An 18,182-nucleotide genomic window follows, 5' to 3' on the forward strand; every position below is an offset into this window, starting at 1 on the left:
TGTGACCTCAGAATTGATCCCTGATTGTCACAACATGAGAATGCAGAAGATAAACAAATACCACTATTCCCATCTTACAGGTAGAGAAAATAGGCTCAGAGAGATTAGGTGAATTATCTAATACCACACAGTGTCAGCACTAGGATTTGAACTTGGTAGTAGTCCTATGTCCAGGCCGCTGCCTCCTCTCTGGCTGGGCTCTCTAGTTTTCTGCCATAATTCCATTTGCACTTTTCCTGACTCCCCACATATTTTTTACCTACAGGTGGCCAGAGTCTTTTGTGCCCAGTTTCCAACAGGGCTGCAAGGAGCTGCTTTCAGGTCCCTGGTTTTCAGGCCAGTTTTGTTATCTTGCTAGTACAGTGCAAAACCACTCTGGCACGGAAGCAGAGTGACTCAACGCAATACAAGTCAAGGCACTCAGAGTTGTAGCTGTCTTTCTGTGGATGCCATATAGTGGAAGGGATGAAACCTGTGCTGATCTGGGGCAGAGCCAGGGGGCTAGCCATCCCCCCAGCATCGCCACCCCCATCTATCAATTCCATGCAGATGGGATTTCCTGCTCACTTCAATGCTGCGGGCTGTTCCATGCAGCATCCTGCCCATCCCAATCCCCATGTCCCATAGGACAGTAGCAAATATGTTACACTGCTAGGATCAGCTGTCACCTCTGCCCCATCCCTGCAGTGGAGCAGTTCTAGAAGGTGAACTCTGGGGCAGCAGCCAGTGGGGGAACTTGGCACCGTGGCTTCAGCAGGAAGAGTGGGTAGATCAAGGAGCCTGAGCAGAGGCACGGGGTCACTGTGGATTTCGTGGGAGCAGTGTAGAGCATCAGGGGAGCTGCTGATTTGGAGGCCAACCCCCCTTCTACATCAGCCAGTAAGCGAGATGTGATGGAGTGGGGATATCAAACTGAATTTCTGTCACTAGTGCAGCAGCAGCCATGTAGGTAGTGAGCTGACCCTTTTGTTTTTATCCTATTTCATATGCTTAGCTCTGGCCCAGCATGTAGGTTGTCATTCTGGGCAGGGGGGCTGCAGCATTAATGTGTGACTGAGCCACACATTAATGCTGGGTGGCCACCACTGCCCCCTCAGTTCAACCCCTTGAGCACGTTATTCATGGTGAGCGCTAAGCCTGCACGTTATGGTGGGGCAGCTTTGTATGTGGAACGTAACATTTATATTGTACGGAATGACTAGTGCAGCCCCTGCCTCTCTTGTGAATGCGGGAGAAGGACCGTGTCTGTTGGGATTTGTAGCAAAAGGCAACCAGGGTTTGGTTAACTAATCGTTCTGTAATTGTTTTAACGGGTGTCTGCACCTCCCTCGGGAAGGAAGGAAGCACAGCGGTGATGAGAGCACCTCCAGGCAACATCCCCAAAACCCCTGTAAGTATAACCTTAGCGACGCATACACAGGAGAGAGGAGAGGGATAGTGGGGGAGCAGTGGAGAGCAGAGCATCGCCACCCTGGAAGCCTGAGGGGGTAGGGCCATGAAGGACATTGCACATGTGGTATGGAGTGTATTTTGTAACAACCCCTAGCACGTATAAGGGACAAAAACCAGCAATAAAATCACAGACCTCTATTAATTAGAAACTTATCTGTAGTAGTGCTTAGGAGCCCTGGTCACAGACTTAGCCCCCACTGTGATAGGTGTTATATAAACAAAAAGATGGTCACTGTCCCCGAGAGCCATAAGCCAGACTGGGGGCCCATTGTCAGCTGGCCCACTTGAGTCAGAGAGCTGTTCCCCCACAGCTGTGGTGAGACAAGTAACACTTTCCCACAGGGTTGTGCAGGGCAAAAGCTCAGGAGGGGAGTTGCAAGTGCTGCAGTGTTAAAATGTTTTCTTTTTCCTATTCTCTTCCAGATCCTGTGTAAAATGAAAACTACAGTGTCCCCTGTGGATTTACCCTTGCTACCTTTTTTTTTCTGTTGATTTTTTTTTCTGCATGAACAGAAACAAATACATTGCTGATTGCTTCACCTGGACTGTGTGGTGTGTTTCTTTCCATAGTAATTTGTGGGTGGGTGGATACGTCAGGTAACACTTTAGAAATCCCTTGTAAAGAAAGGATTCAGAGCAGCCTCCAAAGGGAAGCCTCACCTGAGGGTGCAGTATTCATACAGCATCTTCCAAGAGAGAGACAAATGTGAATGGATCCCTGTGAGGTGGGTAGGTATTCTAACTCCATTTTACTTGGAGAAACTGAGGCATGAAGACAAGAGACCTGCCATGGCTACACACGGGGGCTCTGATTCTGCTGCTGTTCATGTTAATGGGCACACAAGCTGGCCTTACCTCAGTAGTAACATGGGAGTTTCTTCCTCCTCTGTTTTTCACCCTAAAGAGAGCCCCAAGCCAGACTGTTCCATCTTCAGCAATAACAATACACACCCTCCGTGTTTGTATTTCTTTCTGTGTGGGCAAGTGTCCATTGGCTTGAGCAGAACACATAGCCATGTCTAGTGACTTCTTGCCAAGGCCCAGGAGCTCCTGTGGACAGAGCAGTGATTAACCTTTTGTGTGATGCATGATCAAAGGTTTGATGAAACAGAAAATGACAGAACATAGTTGTGTTTGGTGTATCCTACACCTTTCATAATGAAATTGTGGGGAAGAAACAAAATCTAACATTAGTAGAACAAAGCTTTTGATTTGAATAAAGCCCTAAATGCTCAAGCCTGGTTCTTTAATGTTTTGTGGTAGTGTGTTTTTATGATGCAATACAAACTGTTTCCTTTAAAAAAAATTTTGTCATTGCAATGTACTGTGCAGTTAGTGGAACTGTAACTTTGAAATGTAAAGATAAGGCATTTGTTTGAATCATGTACTCTATAGCTTAATGCATTCAGTCTTAAATTAAATACAATTTTTTCTCTTTTTCAGACTTAACCAACATAATGACTTCTACATGTTAAGGGAAAACACAAGAAGGTTACGTGTTTGGTTGTCTAATATTCTTGGATTTGATATGAGTCAGCACATCTGTTCATTGGTATCATCAACAACATCCCAGTTTGTATGCACATTATTCACATTCCTATCTGTTGTGTTTGCAGAAATTACATTTTATCCTTTTTCTAAGGAATATCTTTTGATTTTCATGTTATTTGGTTGCATGGAGTTGCCTTTTTCCCGTGACTGAGGTTTATGGAGACATTGCAGAGTTGTACATTTGGTAAAAACCTTTTCTAAAGAGAAAAGGCAGAAACTCCAAATTAAATTGCCCAAAATCTGTGTTTTTTTGTAAAACAAGCAAACCTTAGGAATTGAGAGTGCCCTACATGCAAGCCCACAAGAATTTATTCCACCTATAAACATAACTTTAAATTACACTATATCCACCTTTCTTGTTTTTTGATTCACCTACGAAATGAAAGAAAAATTCTTCAGCTGAGATCATTGCAAAGGTCAATACTGTAATAGAATATCTTTCCTTCTTAGAATTACCTAGATAGTTATACTCATTAATATTTCTCAAAATCACGATGTAATGTACACTATCTGGCTTAGTACCTATATGTGGAGTTAGTGAAAGTATTTTTGTGTTTCTTTACATTAATTCAAAGATTTTTTCCAATGTCAACACAATTTGAGCTCATTCATTTGGATGCTTTCCATTTTTAAGCTCATTGTGATACAGAAACCCTATTAAACCAAACCAAAACATCAAATTTTCAGTATTGAAAGGCTTAAAAAAATGATCCTGTCATTCTTCTGTTTTGGGATTTTTTTTTTAATTTTGGAAATAGACCTAGACTAGGAAGTAAGCATTCCAAAACCATTATTCTGTGTACATTATTGTTGCTATTGTGATAATAGAGAATTTTATTTATTTTTATGCCAGCTTTTATTGTGAAAACATATTTAGTCTGGTTTTATCAATCCTTGTTATGCTTGTCCTTGGAACATCTTTTGCGTATTCAAGGTTTGTAGTTGACAAGTTTACTGTAAAAAACAAAACAAAAAACAAACAAAAACAAAAATGTATTGTTTTTACAGAATAAATTTATTGGAATGTGTATTGGGAGTAAGGTTTGAGGTTGTAAGCAAGTAAGTTAGCGTCATATTTGGCTTCATACGTGTAATAATGTGAGGTATTAATGTAACTCAAGTATTAAAGCAAAACATTCTGTTAACACTGAGTTGACAATAATAGATACAAGTCTAGGTGAGATCTTTTTTTTTCCCCTGTACATTGCTTTTTTTTCCTCTGGAAAACAGGAGCTTATTAAATTCACCTTGACCATATTCAAAGTTTCTTTGAAAGCACTAGAAGAAAGCACACTGGGAATATGATACCTGTTTGTGAGACAGTATATCCTACTATGGCTGAACAGCTCTTGTTTTGTTTTCTTGGGGAGAATGTGCTGGATGGAACTGGCTGACCTGAATTCAGATGTATAGGGAGGACTTCACACCCAGGAGGTAAATGTTATGAACTCCTTTCTCCCAGTCAGACATGTGCTACAAGGTGGGTGGGGTAATATCTTTTATGGAACCGATGTCTGTTGGTAAAAGAGACCAACTTTGAAGCTCCACAGAGCTCCCCATCCCATAAATGATGTTGCCTCACCCATCTTTGTCATACCCAGGGACCAACACACCACCTACAACAACACTGCAACCAACACATACTATGGTAGTTGTGCATCCTGCCCCTTTGGCAAGAGCTGTAAAGCGTAAAAGTGTAGATGCCCTTTTCTGACTACTTCTGTGAACTGCCCCTCTGGGTTTGACATTCTTCAGTTAGGCTACGTCTAGACTGGCCACATAAGACGGAATAGGCATGCAAAGCAGGCAAGTCAGAATAGGGAAATCCGCGGGGGATTTAAATATCTCCCGCCGGATTTAAATAAACATGGCCGCCGCTTTTTTTCCAGCTTGGGGAAAAGCCGGAAAAGAGCGTCTAGACTGGCGCGATCCTCCGGAATAAAGCCCTTTTCCGGAGGATCTCTTATTCCTACTTGCAAGGGATATATAAATCCCCCGCGGATTTCCCTATTCTGACTTGCCTGCTTTGCATGCCTATTCCGTCTTATGTGGCCAGTCTAGACGTAGCCTTAAAGTATGAACCGCTCTCTGTTCTGAAAGTCCCCCTCCCCATTTAGGTTGAAACGTACACATACAGGAGCCGGCACTGACTATAAAAAAGAAAAAAGAACCCTGCAAATTTAGAACTTCTGAAACACCCAAGCATGAAATGTTTCCAGTTAAGTTTACCCTCTATTTTCACCCATAAAAGAGACAGAAGTGTTCTATTTTTAGTATAAAGATATTCAGATGTAATAGAAATACTTCTAACTGCAAATAGAAACATAAGCTCCACCAACCAAGGCCTTATTAAATTTTATATTAGCTGCTGCTTTTTTATAGCAAAATATCAGAAGCAAAAGCAGCAATGCAGAGAAGTACAGTGGAAAAACTCCTCTCTGAAAACACATGGAAGTATTTAAGGCAGAAGTGGGCAATAAAAAAATGGCAGCCTGCAGGGTTAGTCCCTGGTGAGCCGCTGCCATTATGTTTACCTGCACCTCCTCAGGTATCAGAGGATCGCAGGTAAAATGGAGATGGGGGCCCACCAGGGACTAACCTTGTGGACTAGATCCAGCCTCCTGGCTGGAATTTGCCCACCCCTGATTTAAGGCCTGTATTCTCCAAAGAGCTGCACACTCAAACCCCCGCTCCAGCAATGCAGTTTAACATATGCTTACAGTTAAGCATATGAACAGTCCTGTCAATTTCAGAGATTAAGCATGTGCTTACATGCTTTGCTGGATGAGACCTGGAGTGCTCAGCATGGAGCAGATTGAATACTTAAGCAGCATTTCCACAATCACATGATTTGCCTTTCACATATAGAGAGTCGTCTTTAAAAGATGTCTTGGGATTTTTAACAGGGCTTACCTGCAAGAAATAGTTTTTGATCATTAAAACATGTGTACATAACCATGTTATGTACACTAATTGTTTACATATACAAATATTAACTCAAACAATACACAATCATTTTATGAGAGTTGGTAATGCTGAAATAATTCAGCCTGTTACACCTGAGGGAATTCTATGCTAAAGAATGAAAAATTCTGCAAAATGTGGCATTTTTTCTTTGTCCAGATAACACTATATAATCATGCCAGTTTCAATTATTTTGATAATTTATTTCGACATACCTGTCAGCAAGTACATGTGTAACAGGAGTAGAGAGTTAAAGAAACTCCTAAGGCAACTTGGTTCCTCTTTCTCTGCTCCCTCCCCACAGAGCCCAATGGGTCCAGACTCTCACAACCCCTAGCATACACCAAGCCCAGCCATCCTCCCTAATGCAGACACACACACTCCTTCCCCCCTCCAGAGCCCAGCCGTGGGCTGCCTCTCCCCTGGTTCAGACACTCAATCTTTTACCCATACACCCTAGACATTCAAAAGGAGAAACAGCCTGATGCTGGGACCCATCTCCTGGTCTTGTATGGCATTTCCTGCATGCTGCTGCCTTCTTCCTTCGGGCATGTAGCTGCTGGGAAGCCTCCAGTTCCCTCCTCCTCCCTCCACTCTTGTCTTCTATTTATAGGCTGGGCTTTGTTGGGTCCAGCAGCCCCCCTAAGGATGGTGAACAGTCCTGCAGCCCATTTCTTTGGGGGAAAAAGGAAATTCTGCACACCTCCCATTAATTTCTACAAAATTCTGCATTGTGCAGTGGTGCTGAGTTTTTCCAAGAGTAGTCTGTGCAAGCAGAACATTGAAGTAATTATTACTTAACTTCATGTGGTTGTAATAAAAAAACCCCACAAAGCTTACTCTTCTCAAGAATAGCTTTAGAAATTATCTCCAGGACAGAGTAAAAGCAAACTGTTGAGAAGCATTAATTGAAGGCAGTTGCCTTTATTTTCTCTCTTTACATTAAGGATACACACACTTTTGATAAGCCAAATGTCATTTGGATTCTGTAAGAGACTCCAGTTACATCAGAAAACAAGTATATACATAGCAAAAAGGAAGAAGTGGAAGCAGTCTTTCTATTGAGCTTTTTCTTCTTCTTCTTCTTCTTTTGCTTTCATAAAAAACTCTGGTTTGTTGACACACCTATAAGCCAGCAGCTGGGGAAGGAGTCCATATACTATATTTAGTACTAGAAAACAGAATTTTGCTTCTTCGGGGACTCTGTAGATATAAGGCGTTCGAGCATGAAGAGAAGCACCAATATGGGAAAACTGAGCCTGTGGCAGATATATACATATAAAAGACTGGGTAAGCATGATATATATTTTGGAATGACATTACTATGATCACATACATATATTATCAATAACATTTTTGAGCAACACACTTTATGCTTGAATCCCAATCCTCCATCATTCTTTAGGACTTCAGTATAAAAATACTCTCTGATCTGAAGTCTTTGCCTTGATATAATACAAATAAATTTCCATGTGCAGCAGGACCAACAGCCATCATAGGTTCCAGGGCAAGGTGTGGGGGGAGCCTCAGGCAGAAAGGGCGGGGCCAGAAGCAGTCAGCCCTCAGCACCACCCAGACGATGGCATGTCCCACCCTCAGCCCTCACAGCTGTGCAGAGCAGCACTCCAGCACCAATTCAAAGGGGTCCAAGGCTCCAGCCACTGCCACAGTAGCAACAGCGGTGACCGGGAGCTCCAAACCCTTTGAATCTCTGGCCCTACGTGATAGCAGCCCCTGTATTTGTGAACAAGTTCAGTATTTTCTGCCAGACCCCATTCATGTAGCAGGGGCCATGTAAAGTCCCAGTGAAGTCCTCATGAGCACAGAGGTCTGCACTAATAGATCCCAATGCAGTTTCGAGTGTACAGATTTTGCTTCATGCCCACAGAAGGGCACAAGATGAATACGGCCTATGTGCTTTGTTCTAATATACCATCTTCTGCAAAGAGGTCACCTAGAGCCGGGGTGGGGAACCTAAGGCCTGGGGGCCAGAGGTGGCCCCTGGCTTTCTTGGACCTAGTTCCCGAGACTCAAGGCTCACCCTGAGCATTAGGGAATCTACGCTGGTGCTCCAGCCGCCCTTCAAGCTCCTCCCATTCAGGGCTAGAGAACACAGAATCTACTAGTCTGAGCCCCCCAGGTTTAGCTGTGCGTGGGGGAATGTGGGGAGTACCTTTCTCCTTCTCATTCAAGTGCCATGTCAGTGAGGGTGTAGGTGGGTTTTTTGTTTGTTTCTTACTTGTGTGTGGCCCCCAATTGTTTTGTGGGTCAGTGGCCACCAACCCCAAAAAAGTTGCCCACCCCGACCTAGAGAATGTACATTAAAATAGGAAAGGACCTAGTAGTTTCAGTATCTATAACCAGAGCGCTGCTCTAGAAAGCCAGGAAACATAGAAATGAAAGAATTCAAATGGAAACCCACATGACCAGAGTGATACTTGGCATTTCCCTAAGTATCTGTTACTCAACAAGCCAAAGCTCAGTGGCACACCAGAAATTGCATTTTTTAAGGGACTAGTAACTCAGATGGTCTCCTCCATACTCCTAGCTCCTATCCCCTCTCAGCTCACTACTGCTGGGAACCTGACTCAACCTTCCATTGTTCCTGGGACCTCCACCCCCAGTCCCCGTTTCACACTGGGACAGGCAGCTCAGACAGACAGCAAACTCCAAAGACAAGGACCTCCTGGAATGGAACCTAAAGCATCTTGTGCTGAAAACACCAGCAGCAGAGGTAAGGAGTAGAATGCTCATAGCTGTCTAATGTGGGCCTGCCTGTCTAGGCACGTATGGCCACCCTAAAATATCTAGGGGTGTAGAGAAGAACATTGGCGATGGAGAGGATATCCTACAAATTGCCATGTTAGGGTGGCCCAAGGGGCCCACTAATCCAGTATCCTATCTGTGACAGTACTCTGTGCTTCACAGTGTATGGTGCCTGTAATGAACAGCTATGCACTCACCTCTATAGGAGAATATCACTCTTTATGTCAGGCCGTGAGTGCTGGGCACATAAAAGATTATAACCCTTCTACAGTTTGATCCGAGCTAATGAAACTGGCTATTTTTATTAGTCACAAAAATAGAATTTGGATCCTATCTTTGGCCTCATTTCTATTTCCATGGACTGAGTTTCACTGACTTAATTATGCATCATGTGAAATGAATTATTTCTATCAGTCTCAGGTTTGTGATCTTTTAATTTAATTATGGAGCCTCTGTTTCTTGTATTAGCAAAGAGGATCCACAGGCACTTCTGACAGACCCGCTTTCCTTATTTGTTACCCTATATGCCTCCTCTGTGTTACTTCTTCCTCAACTTCCTCAGCGCCATTATATTCTCTCCTCTAGAAGCTGGCTCATGCTGCTAATCATTTGCATTGCTCTGCTCTGGGCCTTTTCTATTTCTGCTATCAGTTCAAACAATGGAATTCTCTGCCTGTCAGTCACTCAGAGCCTGCTCTAGCTGCCATTACAGCCAATGGATAGAATCCCACTGATTTCAGCTGGGAGCCAGATCAGTGCTCAGATGGCAAGGGATGTGCTAGTCCAGACTATTTTACGAGTTTTGCAGAAGCCCCGTTTGCAGGAAGGGAGACTTCACTCCATTGGGGTCCAGAGTTCACTCATGCTGTCTTAACTAGAAATGGGGTCAGGGCAGGGGTAAAATACTTTTTAGGTAACTGCTTTACTACCAAACTGGCCAGAAAGTTAGAGTTGCTTGGGGCAGATTTCCATTTATGGACAAGGATTTTCATATCATGCTAACAAAACTATGGCACACAAGGTGAAAGTTCTGCAGAGGCTAGTGAGAAAGGAACTAGGAGTGACTGGATGGGGGAAAATCCTTTGGTGGAGATTTGGAAAATGAGAAGCAGCAGAGAGAGGCTGAGTGCCCCTGTGCCAAGTCTCATTTTTATGGGGTACACTCAAGTTCACAAAGGGTTTCCCTTGATGAACATGTAATATGCCTGTAGAGCAGTGGTAGGCAATTTCGGAGTTCTATGTATGGCCCATGAGACATTTTGTTTACCGTTGCCCACGTGCAGGGTTGCCAGATTCTGCTGGTTTCTGTCTGAGGAGTTTTTTTCCCTACTGATATTTCTCAAATGACATGCACGTAAAGCCAGGACATGAGACAACAGTGGCTGTGAACGCTGTGTGCTCATCCAATGGAAGCACTGCTGTGGCTCAGTTGGATCACCCTGCAAATTCTAGGTACACAAGCTCAGTTAGCAAAACTACCTTAGTGCAAGAGACCGTGCTGGTTACAACAATCTTGTGGCCCACTGTGATAAAGGAGGCCACTCGTGCATCCCACTCACTAGCCTGGGTTGCCCATCACGGCTGTGGAGAGCTATAATCAATCATATACCACTAGCAAGCCATTCCCAGGTGCCCTCCGATATTGAACCTTTAGAATGGGGAATGCAGGGCTTTAACAGGATAACTCATTAGAGCTGAAGCCCATGCTGGGACCATCAGGTAGACCAGACAAAGTGAAAAATCAGCATGGGGAGGGAGGGAATAATATATAGACTAGAGGGCACCTACATAGAAAAAGCCCCAAATATTGGGAGCATCCCTATAAAACATCTGATCCCCCTGTGGACCACTGAAATGCTGCTAATCAATTGCCAAGAAGCCCCTATCTCAATCTTTACTAATCTGCTAGTCACTGAAGCTCAGGGTAACTCAGCAGCTTCTAAGCTGCTAAATGCCAGGGATGGTACTGTCCTGCCTGATCACTCCCTTCTAGTTTGCAGGCATTGTTCACAAAGGTTTTTCAACCCCATTTTGGTTGCAGACCTATTACGACTGCTGGTTGAGGGTGTCTCAGTGTTTATATTGTCCTGCAACTCCAAGCATAGGCAAGTGGTGCCCGTGCGGGTACAGGGAGGGCCACCCAAAAGGGCAAGGAGGAGCACCCCCAATTTAGCAACTAAAATTATGGCAAGGATATGGGGAGTGGTGCCCCTTCCAGGTGCTACCATGAGTCAGCTGTGCTTCCAGGAGATTTGCATCAGGCTCTTTGAGCTCTCTGAGGCCAAGGAAAGTTATTAAGGAAAATCTGGGGATATATGGCAACCAAGCAAGCCCTTTTGAGCACACTGTGTTCTCATTTAGGTAGGAATCTCTCTAGACTAGCCACTCAGGCAGTGGGGGTTGAGTGAGCCAGTTTTTTCTATGTTTCACTGAACTAGTCAAGCTGAGGGAGGATGTGGTCTGCCCTCTAGATTTCTCAGCTGGGCCTGGTTAGCAACTGTTGAGAAACTTCCTGCAGATGTGGGGAGGGAGAATTCTTTGAGCTATGTCTATATGGGATGAGAAAGGGAATTCTTTTGCTTCACCATTGAAACGGAACCCTTTGTCACTTCATATGTAAGTCCTGTCTTCAGTTTCTCTGGATAGATAACTGCTGGGTTTAGTAGGGTCTGTAGAGGATAACTAAAGTCTTTGTAAAATCCAGAGTCCTACAGTGCTGCACTCGTAAACTTTAAAATGGCAGGGTTCTGAGCAATAGGTCTCCTCTCCCCATGCTACTAGCTAGGTCCTTTCCAATTTTTTTTCCTTTTTTTTTTCTTTTTTTAATAAAAACAACACTATCCAGAAATTGACATTTGCAAAAACATATACATTGTAAAAGGCAGAAATAAAAAAGTCTCCTACTTAAGTAGCTCTCACTAGAGACATTCACTGGATACAATACTTTGGCTTGCCATCTTCCAATTTCTAGTTTCCTGGCTGGAGGGTGAGGGGGCATGGCTTTTTGTCCATAACAGAACACAAACCATAGGTTTTAATCAGTAACTACAGCTGTTTTAAACTGAACAAATACAATTGTAGAAATAGTGTCACTTGTATTAAAAAGCCCTCCCCCCCCCCCATCTGAAAATTATACCCTGGTCTGCCCCCTTCCTCTAACTTCCTTTAAAATGCAACCTCTCTCCCTCATTTTCTTTCTGAGTACTTAACAGACATGGGCACTAGACTAAATCAGTGTAATTGCTGTTAGTTGGACAATGATTTGAGTTCACTCTGTAGTACACTAAACCATTTAAAGGAAATGCCTTTTACATATTGGCAACTTGCTGTATGTATAGCAATCACAGATCTGTATCTATAGCCTAGATGCACCAGTACATTCAAGAATCTCAATTAGTCCAACAGCATGACATTTATCTCTGTATCCTCGTGTTCTCATAGTATCCTCAAGTTATAGTTACAGCTTCAGACCCAATTTGTCTGCATCCTCTAAATGTTTAGGGATCCTTCATTTCACCACATATAGCACAAATCAATTAGCTGTGTTATACTGGACTTTCTATAAGCATCCTGTTTCAAAGGGTAAGATGCATTGCCAATATATATGAAAATTTAGCTCTCAACTAGTTGTTTGCAGTACATTAACTGGGACATCCAGCAGATGTGCACATTTTGCCAATGGACTGACAATCCTATAACTAGATTAAGATCTGCCTTGCTGTGCAGGATTTCTATAATCATATATCATCAGGGAATAAGCCATTCCTAGGTACCTAGATTTCCTTTTGCTCTGTATGTGCATTGTAGACCAGGTCAATTTACCTGTGAGGATTTTTCTTTTTACAATTTTTTTTGTCTTACAGTTTGTGTCTTACATCACCAGTGCCCATTAATTATTGTACATCATTATATAGGTCACCATTTAATCATAGCTGTTTATTTAATAAAATCAGGATGGCAGGAGTTGTGTAAGTGTGGGCTTTGGGAGGAATATGAAATTTTAGAGATGAACAGAAATATGTTAGAAATGACACTAGGAGCTCTTCTGTGCCATAGAAGTAGCTGTCATACTAAGAAAATAACCAGCTTTCTTCACCATGTGACTAATAGCTGCTCACACTAGAGCTCTTTTTAAGCCATTCACTTGATCAAAACATTAAGTGGCTCCATGAGAGTATTTAACTGTGTCTTTAAAAAGTGGATAGGTGCTGTGAATTAACACCCTCACCTCATCCTATCCCAAATATTTCTTTCTTTGGGAAAATGTAGTTTAAATAATACAAACAAGCCATATAACAATATGCAGCTAAAGAAAAAAACTCTCTTACAAGACAATGATGTAATACCTGAGAGACATGTATTGAGCCTGATTCTCCATGCACTGATGTTGGTTTTATGATGGCGTAATTGTTGAAGTCAAATTAATTACTTTGGCATAAAACCAACCTAAGGAGATGGATTGAGAGTGAAGTGAATTGGGGCTTCTTATATATGTGATATTTCTCTAGTTACAGCATTATCAGCTGAAAATTCACCAGACCAATGAATATCTTTACAAAGAAATATCCATAATACCTGAGCTAGTCCTCCAGCATGTATAAGGGTTAAGTCGGGCATCCAAGAACAACCAGGCACCAGTAGGCCATACAGTGCAATCATATAATAAGGCACAGAGTAGAACATGTATGTCAGCATCTGCATTTTAAACAAAAACATTAGCTGTTTTGTGTTTTCCAAGAGGTCTATTTAGGAATCAGCCAATTGCTGACAGAGAGACTGAAATATTCCAAAATTATGTTCTCTAGGGGTGCGTCTAGACTGCAGCTTTTTTTTTCTGGAAAAACAGCCATTTTTCAGCAAAAACTTCACTTACGTCCACACTGCTATTGCGTTCTTTTGAAAGAAAATTGAAAGAACACAGGGATTTTCTGACATTGGTAAACCTCATTCTACAAGGAAGAACGCCTTTTCTGAAAGAGTTCTTTTGGAAAAAGGCGTGTGTGGACGTGGAGGAGGAAGTTTTTTCGAAAGAAGAGAAAAGAGGAAAAAGCACATGTGCTCTGGTGGCCACTTCATCCATAGTAATCACAGCTTAAATGTGAGATAGCATCCATTCAGTGTGGATGCTATCTTTCGAAAAGCAGATTGCTTTTTCAATGCGCTTTGGCAGTGTGGACACTCTTTCAGAAGAAGTTTTTTCAGAAGATCTCTTCTGGAAAAGCTTCTTCCAAAAGAAGCCTGCAGTCTAGACGTACCTTAGGAGATGTTTGCCAATGATGAAAGATATCCCTGTAGATCAGGGTGGGTAATTAAAAAAAAAAATGGCAGCTTGCAGGGTTAGTCCCTGGCGGGCCACCGCTGCTATGTTCCCCTGCGCCTCTACAGGTATTGGAGGAGCACAGCTCTGGCTGGCTGTGAATCGCTATTCGCAACCAATGCATGCGGCAGGAAGTGTTGCGGACCAGGACGCCGCTTCCCCCACTTGCATTGGCCACAAATGGCGATTTGCAGCCAACGAGAGCTGCGATCTTCCGATACCAGCGAAGGTGCAGGTAAACATGGAGGTGGGGACCCACCAGCGACTAACCCTGCAGAAGTGCCTGCTAGAATTTCCCCACCCTGCACTAGATAAATAGAACATTCTGAACAGATTCTGTGTTAGTACAACCAATACTCCAGAATCCCACCACCTCAGAGTGAAGTTCTTTCATTCAATTTGTTACCAGAATGAATTTCTCATAGGAAAGTCAAATCCCTTATTTGAGGTTTACTCATATGGCTGCCTCACTGTTCAGGACACTATGGACTTCAGTGATTGTCATTTTAAAAATAGAAATCTTGTGGGTATTAAGAACTTTCAGGTCATCCCCCACCCTCAAGTGAAGCTCGAGTAAACAGGCTTTGCAAGGGCTGCTGTGAGGTTTTCCAGGAAAGAGGAATGGTAAATGTAGGACTAGATTTCCTATTTATTAGGTTGACCAGGTGCTCAGTTTTAAACTGGAACATGAGATTGAAAAGGGAACCTGCCAGCTCTGGACAGCAGCACGGCCTGAGCCATTGACTGATCAGCTGGTGATGTCACGTAGCAGGGCTGCAGGTTCTCGCTAGCTTTGGTGCTGCGTAGCTTCTGGAAATCAGCTGGCATATACCCCCTCTCGCTTCATGCTAAGGTGCTCCCCATGCTACCCCCGCCCAAGCACCACCCTCATAGCTCCCATTGGCCAGTAACTGCAGCCAATGAGAGCCATGGAGATAGCGCATGTGGACAGGGCAGTGCACCTGCAAAGCCACCAGGCCGTGCCTCTGTGTAGGAGCAAGTGGGGGGAGTTGCTTGAGTTGAGTTCAGCCTGGAACCTGCACTCTGACCCTCTCCCAGACTCGAATCCCAGCACTGATTCCTTGCCTACCCTCCAAACTTCTCTATCCCAGCCTGGAGCACCCTCCTCCATCTCAAACCCCTCAGCACTCTTCTGCATCCCAAACCCAGCCCCATTCTGAAGCCCTCACCGTGGATCCCAGCCCCTTTCCCCAGCCCTGGTCCCTCCCCTGTCCTCCAAAACCCCTCAATCCAAGCCTGGAGTATCCTCCTGAACCCTAAACCCTTTAGCCTCAACCCAGAATATGCACCTAGAGTCAGAGCCCTCATACTCCCCTGCACCCCAACAACCTGCCCCAGCCCAGCACTACCTCCCAAACTCCAAACTTGTCACCCGCACATCAAAGCCTGCACCTCCAGCCAGAGCCCTCACTCCTCCCACACCCCAACCCTCTGCCCCAGCCAGAGCTCCCCCTCACCCTCTGAATGCTTCATTTCTGGCCAGACCCCAGAAACCACACCTCCAGCACAGAGCCCAAACCCCAACCCTCTGCTTCAGCCCAGAGCCCCCTCCCATATTCTGAGCCCCTTGTCTCCACCCCTCTGGTGGGAGCCCCATCCTGCATCCCAAACACCTCGTCCTTGCCCCAACCCAGAGCCTGCATCCCTAGCTGGGAGCCGTCACCCTCTCCCATACCACAGCCCACTGAGACAGGGAAAATTAATGAGGGTGAGTGGGCAAATCAAGCAACAGAGGGTGGGGGAATGGAGTGAGAGAGCAGGGCCTCAGAGAAGGCCCAATGTGGGCGTATGGCCTAAAAGAAGGGTCTGGGCATGGGTAGGACTTCAGAGGAGGGGTGGAACAGAGGCAGGGCAGGGGTGTTTGGATTGAGTAAAAAGTTGGCAACTCTACTATCTACACCACCCTTGCACCAGTTGAGGATGCTAGTCACTAGGGGTATGTCTACACTACCACCCTAGTTCGAACTAGGGTGGTTAATGTAGGCAACCGAAGTTGCAAATGAAGCCTGGGATTTGAATTTCCCAGGCTTCGTTTGCATCTTGCTGGGTGCCGCCATTTTTAAATCCCGGCTAGTTTGGACTCCGTGCTGCGCAGCTACACGCGGCACAGACTAGGTAGTTCGGATTAGGCTTCCTATTCCGAACTACCGTTACTCCTCGTTCAACGAGGAGTAACGGTAGTTCGGAATAGGAAGCCTAATCCGAACTACCTAGTCTGTGCCGCATGTAGCCACGGGCACGGAGTCCAAACTAGCTGGGATTTAAAAATGGCAGCGCCCAGCAAGATGCAAACGAAGCCCGGGAAATTCAAATCCCAGGCTTCATTTGCAACTTCGGTTGCCTACATTAACCACCCTAGTTCAAACTAGGGTGGTAGTGTAGACATACCCTAGAGGAATCCTCATTTGGTGCCTCAAAGGCAAGTTTAAGTCCACTTTGCATTTCCAGAGGAGCACAAAGAGGCTACAGAGGGGCAAAGGATTGGCCTGGGAATATATGAAAAGGAGACTGGCTGGTCAAATGATAGACTATGTAACTCATCCTTGCGGGGGCCCTTTCTGACTCCAGTCCAGTTCAGTGATGAACAAATGGTATCTTGTCATGAGGCTGAGGTGAAACGCTCAATGGTCTCAGTCTCACTCCCAGTGGACAGATGCCACATCACAATTAGCCCTCTGCACTGGTAAGCCCCATAAACCCTATGGCTTCACAGTTGTGCCTGTTCACCCATCCCATACTGAATTGCTAGTTCTTTACCTGAAGTTTAGGATAAGCAGCAGGATCCTTGATATAGGGCTCGTGAAGCTGAATATATAATCGGCAGAGTTCAGCAGGGCAATCCAAAGCAATCTACAGAGATGTTAAAAATTGCACATTATCAAAATGTCACACTAAAAACAAATCAACCTGATTCTTGCCCTTCTGGGCTTTCCAACTGTGCTCGCTGTTGCCACGCAGAAGACTTGCTTACAGGCCAGAAGGGACTGGGTCCTTTGCTAAGGAGGTTCACTTGGTCACCACCATATAAATGAGCTGCCATCACTGTTGAAATGTAATTCTCCCTTTGCCTGCCTCCTATCCCCTTAAACAATTCATAGAGCAAGATTATATTATCTATATAAGACAGACTATCTTATATAGCATTTTCATCAGTAGATCTCAAAGGCACTAAAGGTAAGCATCATTATTCCCAGTTTACAGATGAGAAAACTGACACACAGAGCGGGGGAAATGACTTACCTAAAGTCAACCAGTATATTAATGGCAAAAGCCAGACTAGAACTTAGGGCTTTTGAGGGTGAATTCAGGATGCTAACTACTGTGCCAACAGCAGTCTTTCTGCTGGAAAGTAATTAAGCTAGCATACCAGGTATGTGTGGTCCACTTTGTGATAAGTGTGTAACAGTCTTTTATTTGCACTGACAACTAAGCTAAACCAGCTACTATAAAAATGTAATCAGAAAAAAAGAGATTGTTCTTTACCATTAGATAAAATCCAACAAACTTGCCAATAAACTCTTCCAACTATTGTGCTAAAACACTGAATTCCTGATAAACAGCAATGACTACAAAGTATGCGGTATTTTTCTAAAACGATTCATCAGTTTTGACAGTAGTTTAATAAGAGCTTTCCCATGAGGCATTGGTGGTGTCTAAATTACTGACAAGGCCCAGGTGGATATATTGTAGCAGCCTGCTGCACTGGCATGTGTAAGTCTGGCTTTGTGAAAAATACAAAGATTCCCATTTATACATGCCAACAACATGTTTTGGAGAAGGATACACATGGTATATGAGAGACGGGTGTATGTCTATACGAAGAAACCACAGTTTACTTGCCAATCCATAGAGCAGCAGTTACTAGAGCCTTATAAAAAGCTGTTCACTCCTTTGATGGCTAAGAAAATGAAGTAATTGAATCAGTTTCTATGATGAGAGAGGAACTGGGTAGTGAAATTGGATAAAAGCAGCTCAGAAAAAAATGAGGAAGTGGCATTGCTCCCTATAGCTGGGTGCTTGCGCAAGAGACTACCCTGTGAAAAATGTGTTTGCTCTTTTCCATGTTGCTTTGTCTGTGTTTTATTTGGTTAGCCAGCACCAACAGTACTAG

The 18,182-nt window shown here is 44.0% G+C and overlaps 2 protein-coding genes across 5 annotated transcripts in view; one reads left to right on the forward strand and one right to left on the reverse strand.

Moving 5' to 3' along the window:
• HDGFL3 (HDGF like 3) overlaps positions 1–4,148 on the forward strand; it is a 72,283-nt gene extending 68,135 nt beyond the window's left edge. Inside the window, exons 6-7 of one of the 2 annotated variants that reach the window (XM_075897140.1) lie at positions 1,337–1,390; positions 1,876–2,706. In XM_075897140.1, the coding sequence (XP_075753255.1) occupies positions 1,337–1,390; positions 1,876–1,944 (123 nt within the window). In that variant the 3' untranslated portion in view covers positions 1,945–2,706. Of the gene's footprint in view, positions 1–1,336; positions 1,391–1,875; positions 2,707–2,895 lie in introns of those variants that run through there. The other variant, XM_006139246.4, reaches the window with a different exon arrangement.
• A 2,727-nt stretch (positions 4,149–6,875) lies between these two features.
• Positions 6,876–18,182, reverse strand: part of TM6SF1 (transmembrane 6 superfamily member 1) — a 34,693-nt gene continuing 23,386 nt past the window's right edge. For all 3 annotated transcript variants that reach the window (XM_075897138.1, XM_075897137.1, XM_075897139.1), the window contains 3 exons: positions 16,829–16,921; positions 13,309–13,428; positions 6,876–7,226 (listed from right to left, as the gene is read on the reverse strand). In XM_075897138.1, the coding sequence (XP_075753253.1) occupies positions 7,026–7,226; positions 13,309–13,428; positions 16,829–16,921 (414 nt within the window). In that variant the 3' untranslated portion in view covers positions 6,876–7,025. The remainder of the gene's footprint in view (positions 7,227–13,308; positions 13,429–16,828; positions 16,922–18,182) is intronic.

This window comes from Pelodiscus sinensis, chromosome 14 (assembly GCF_049634645.1).
Source record: "Pelodiscus sinensis isolate JC-2024 chromosome 14, ASM4963464v1, whole genome shotgun sequence".
Taxonomy (NCBI): domain Eukaryota; kingdom Metazoa; phylum Chordata; order Testudines; family Trionychidae; genus Pelodiscus; species Pelodiscus sinensis.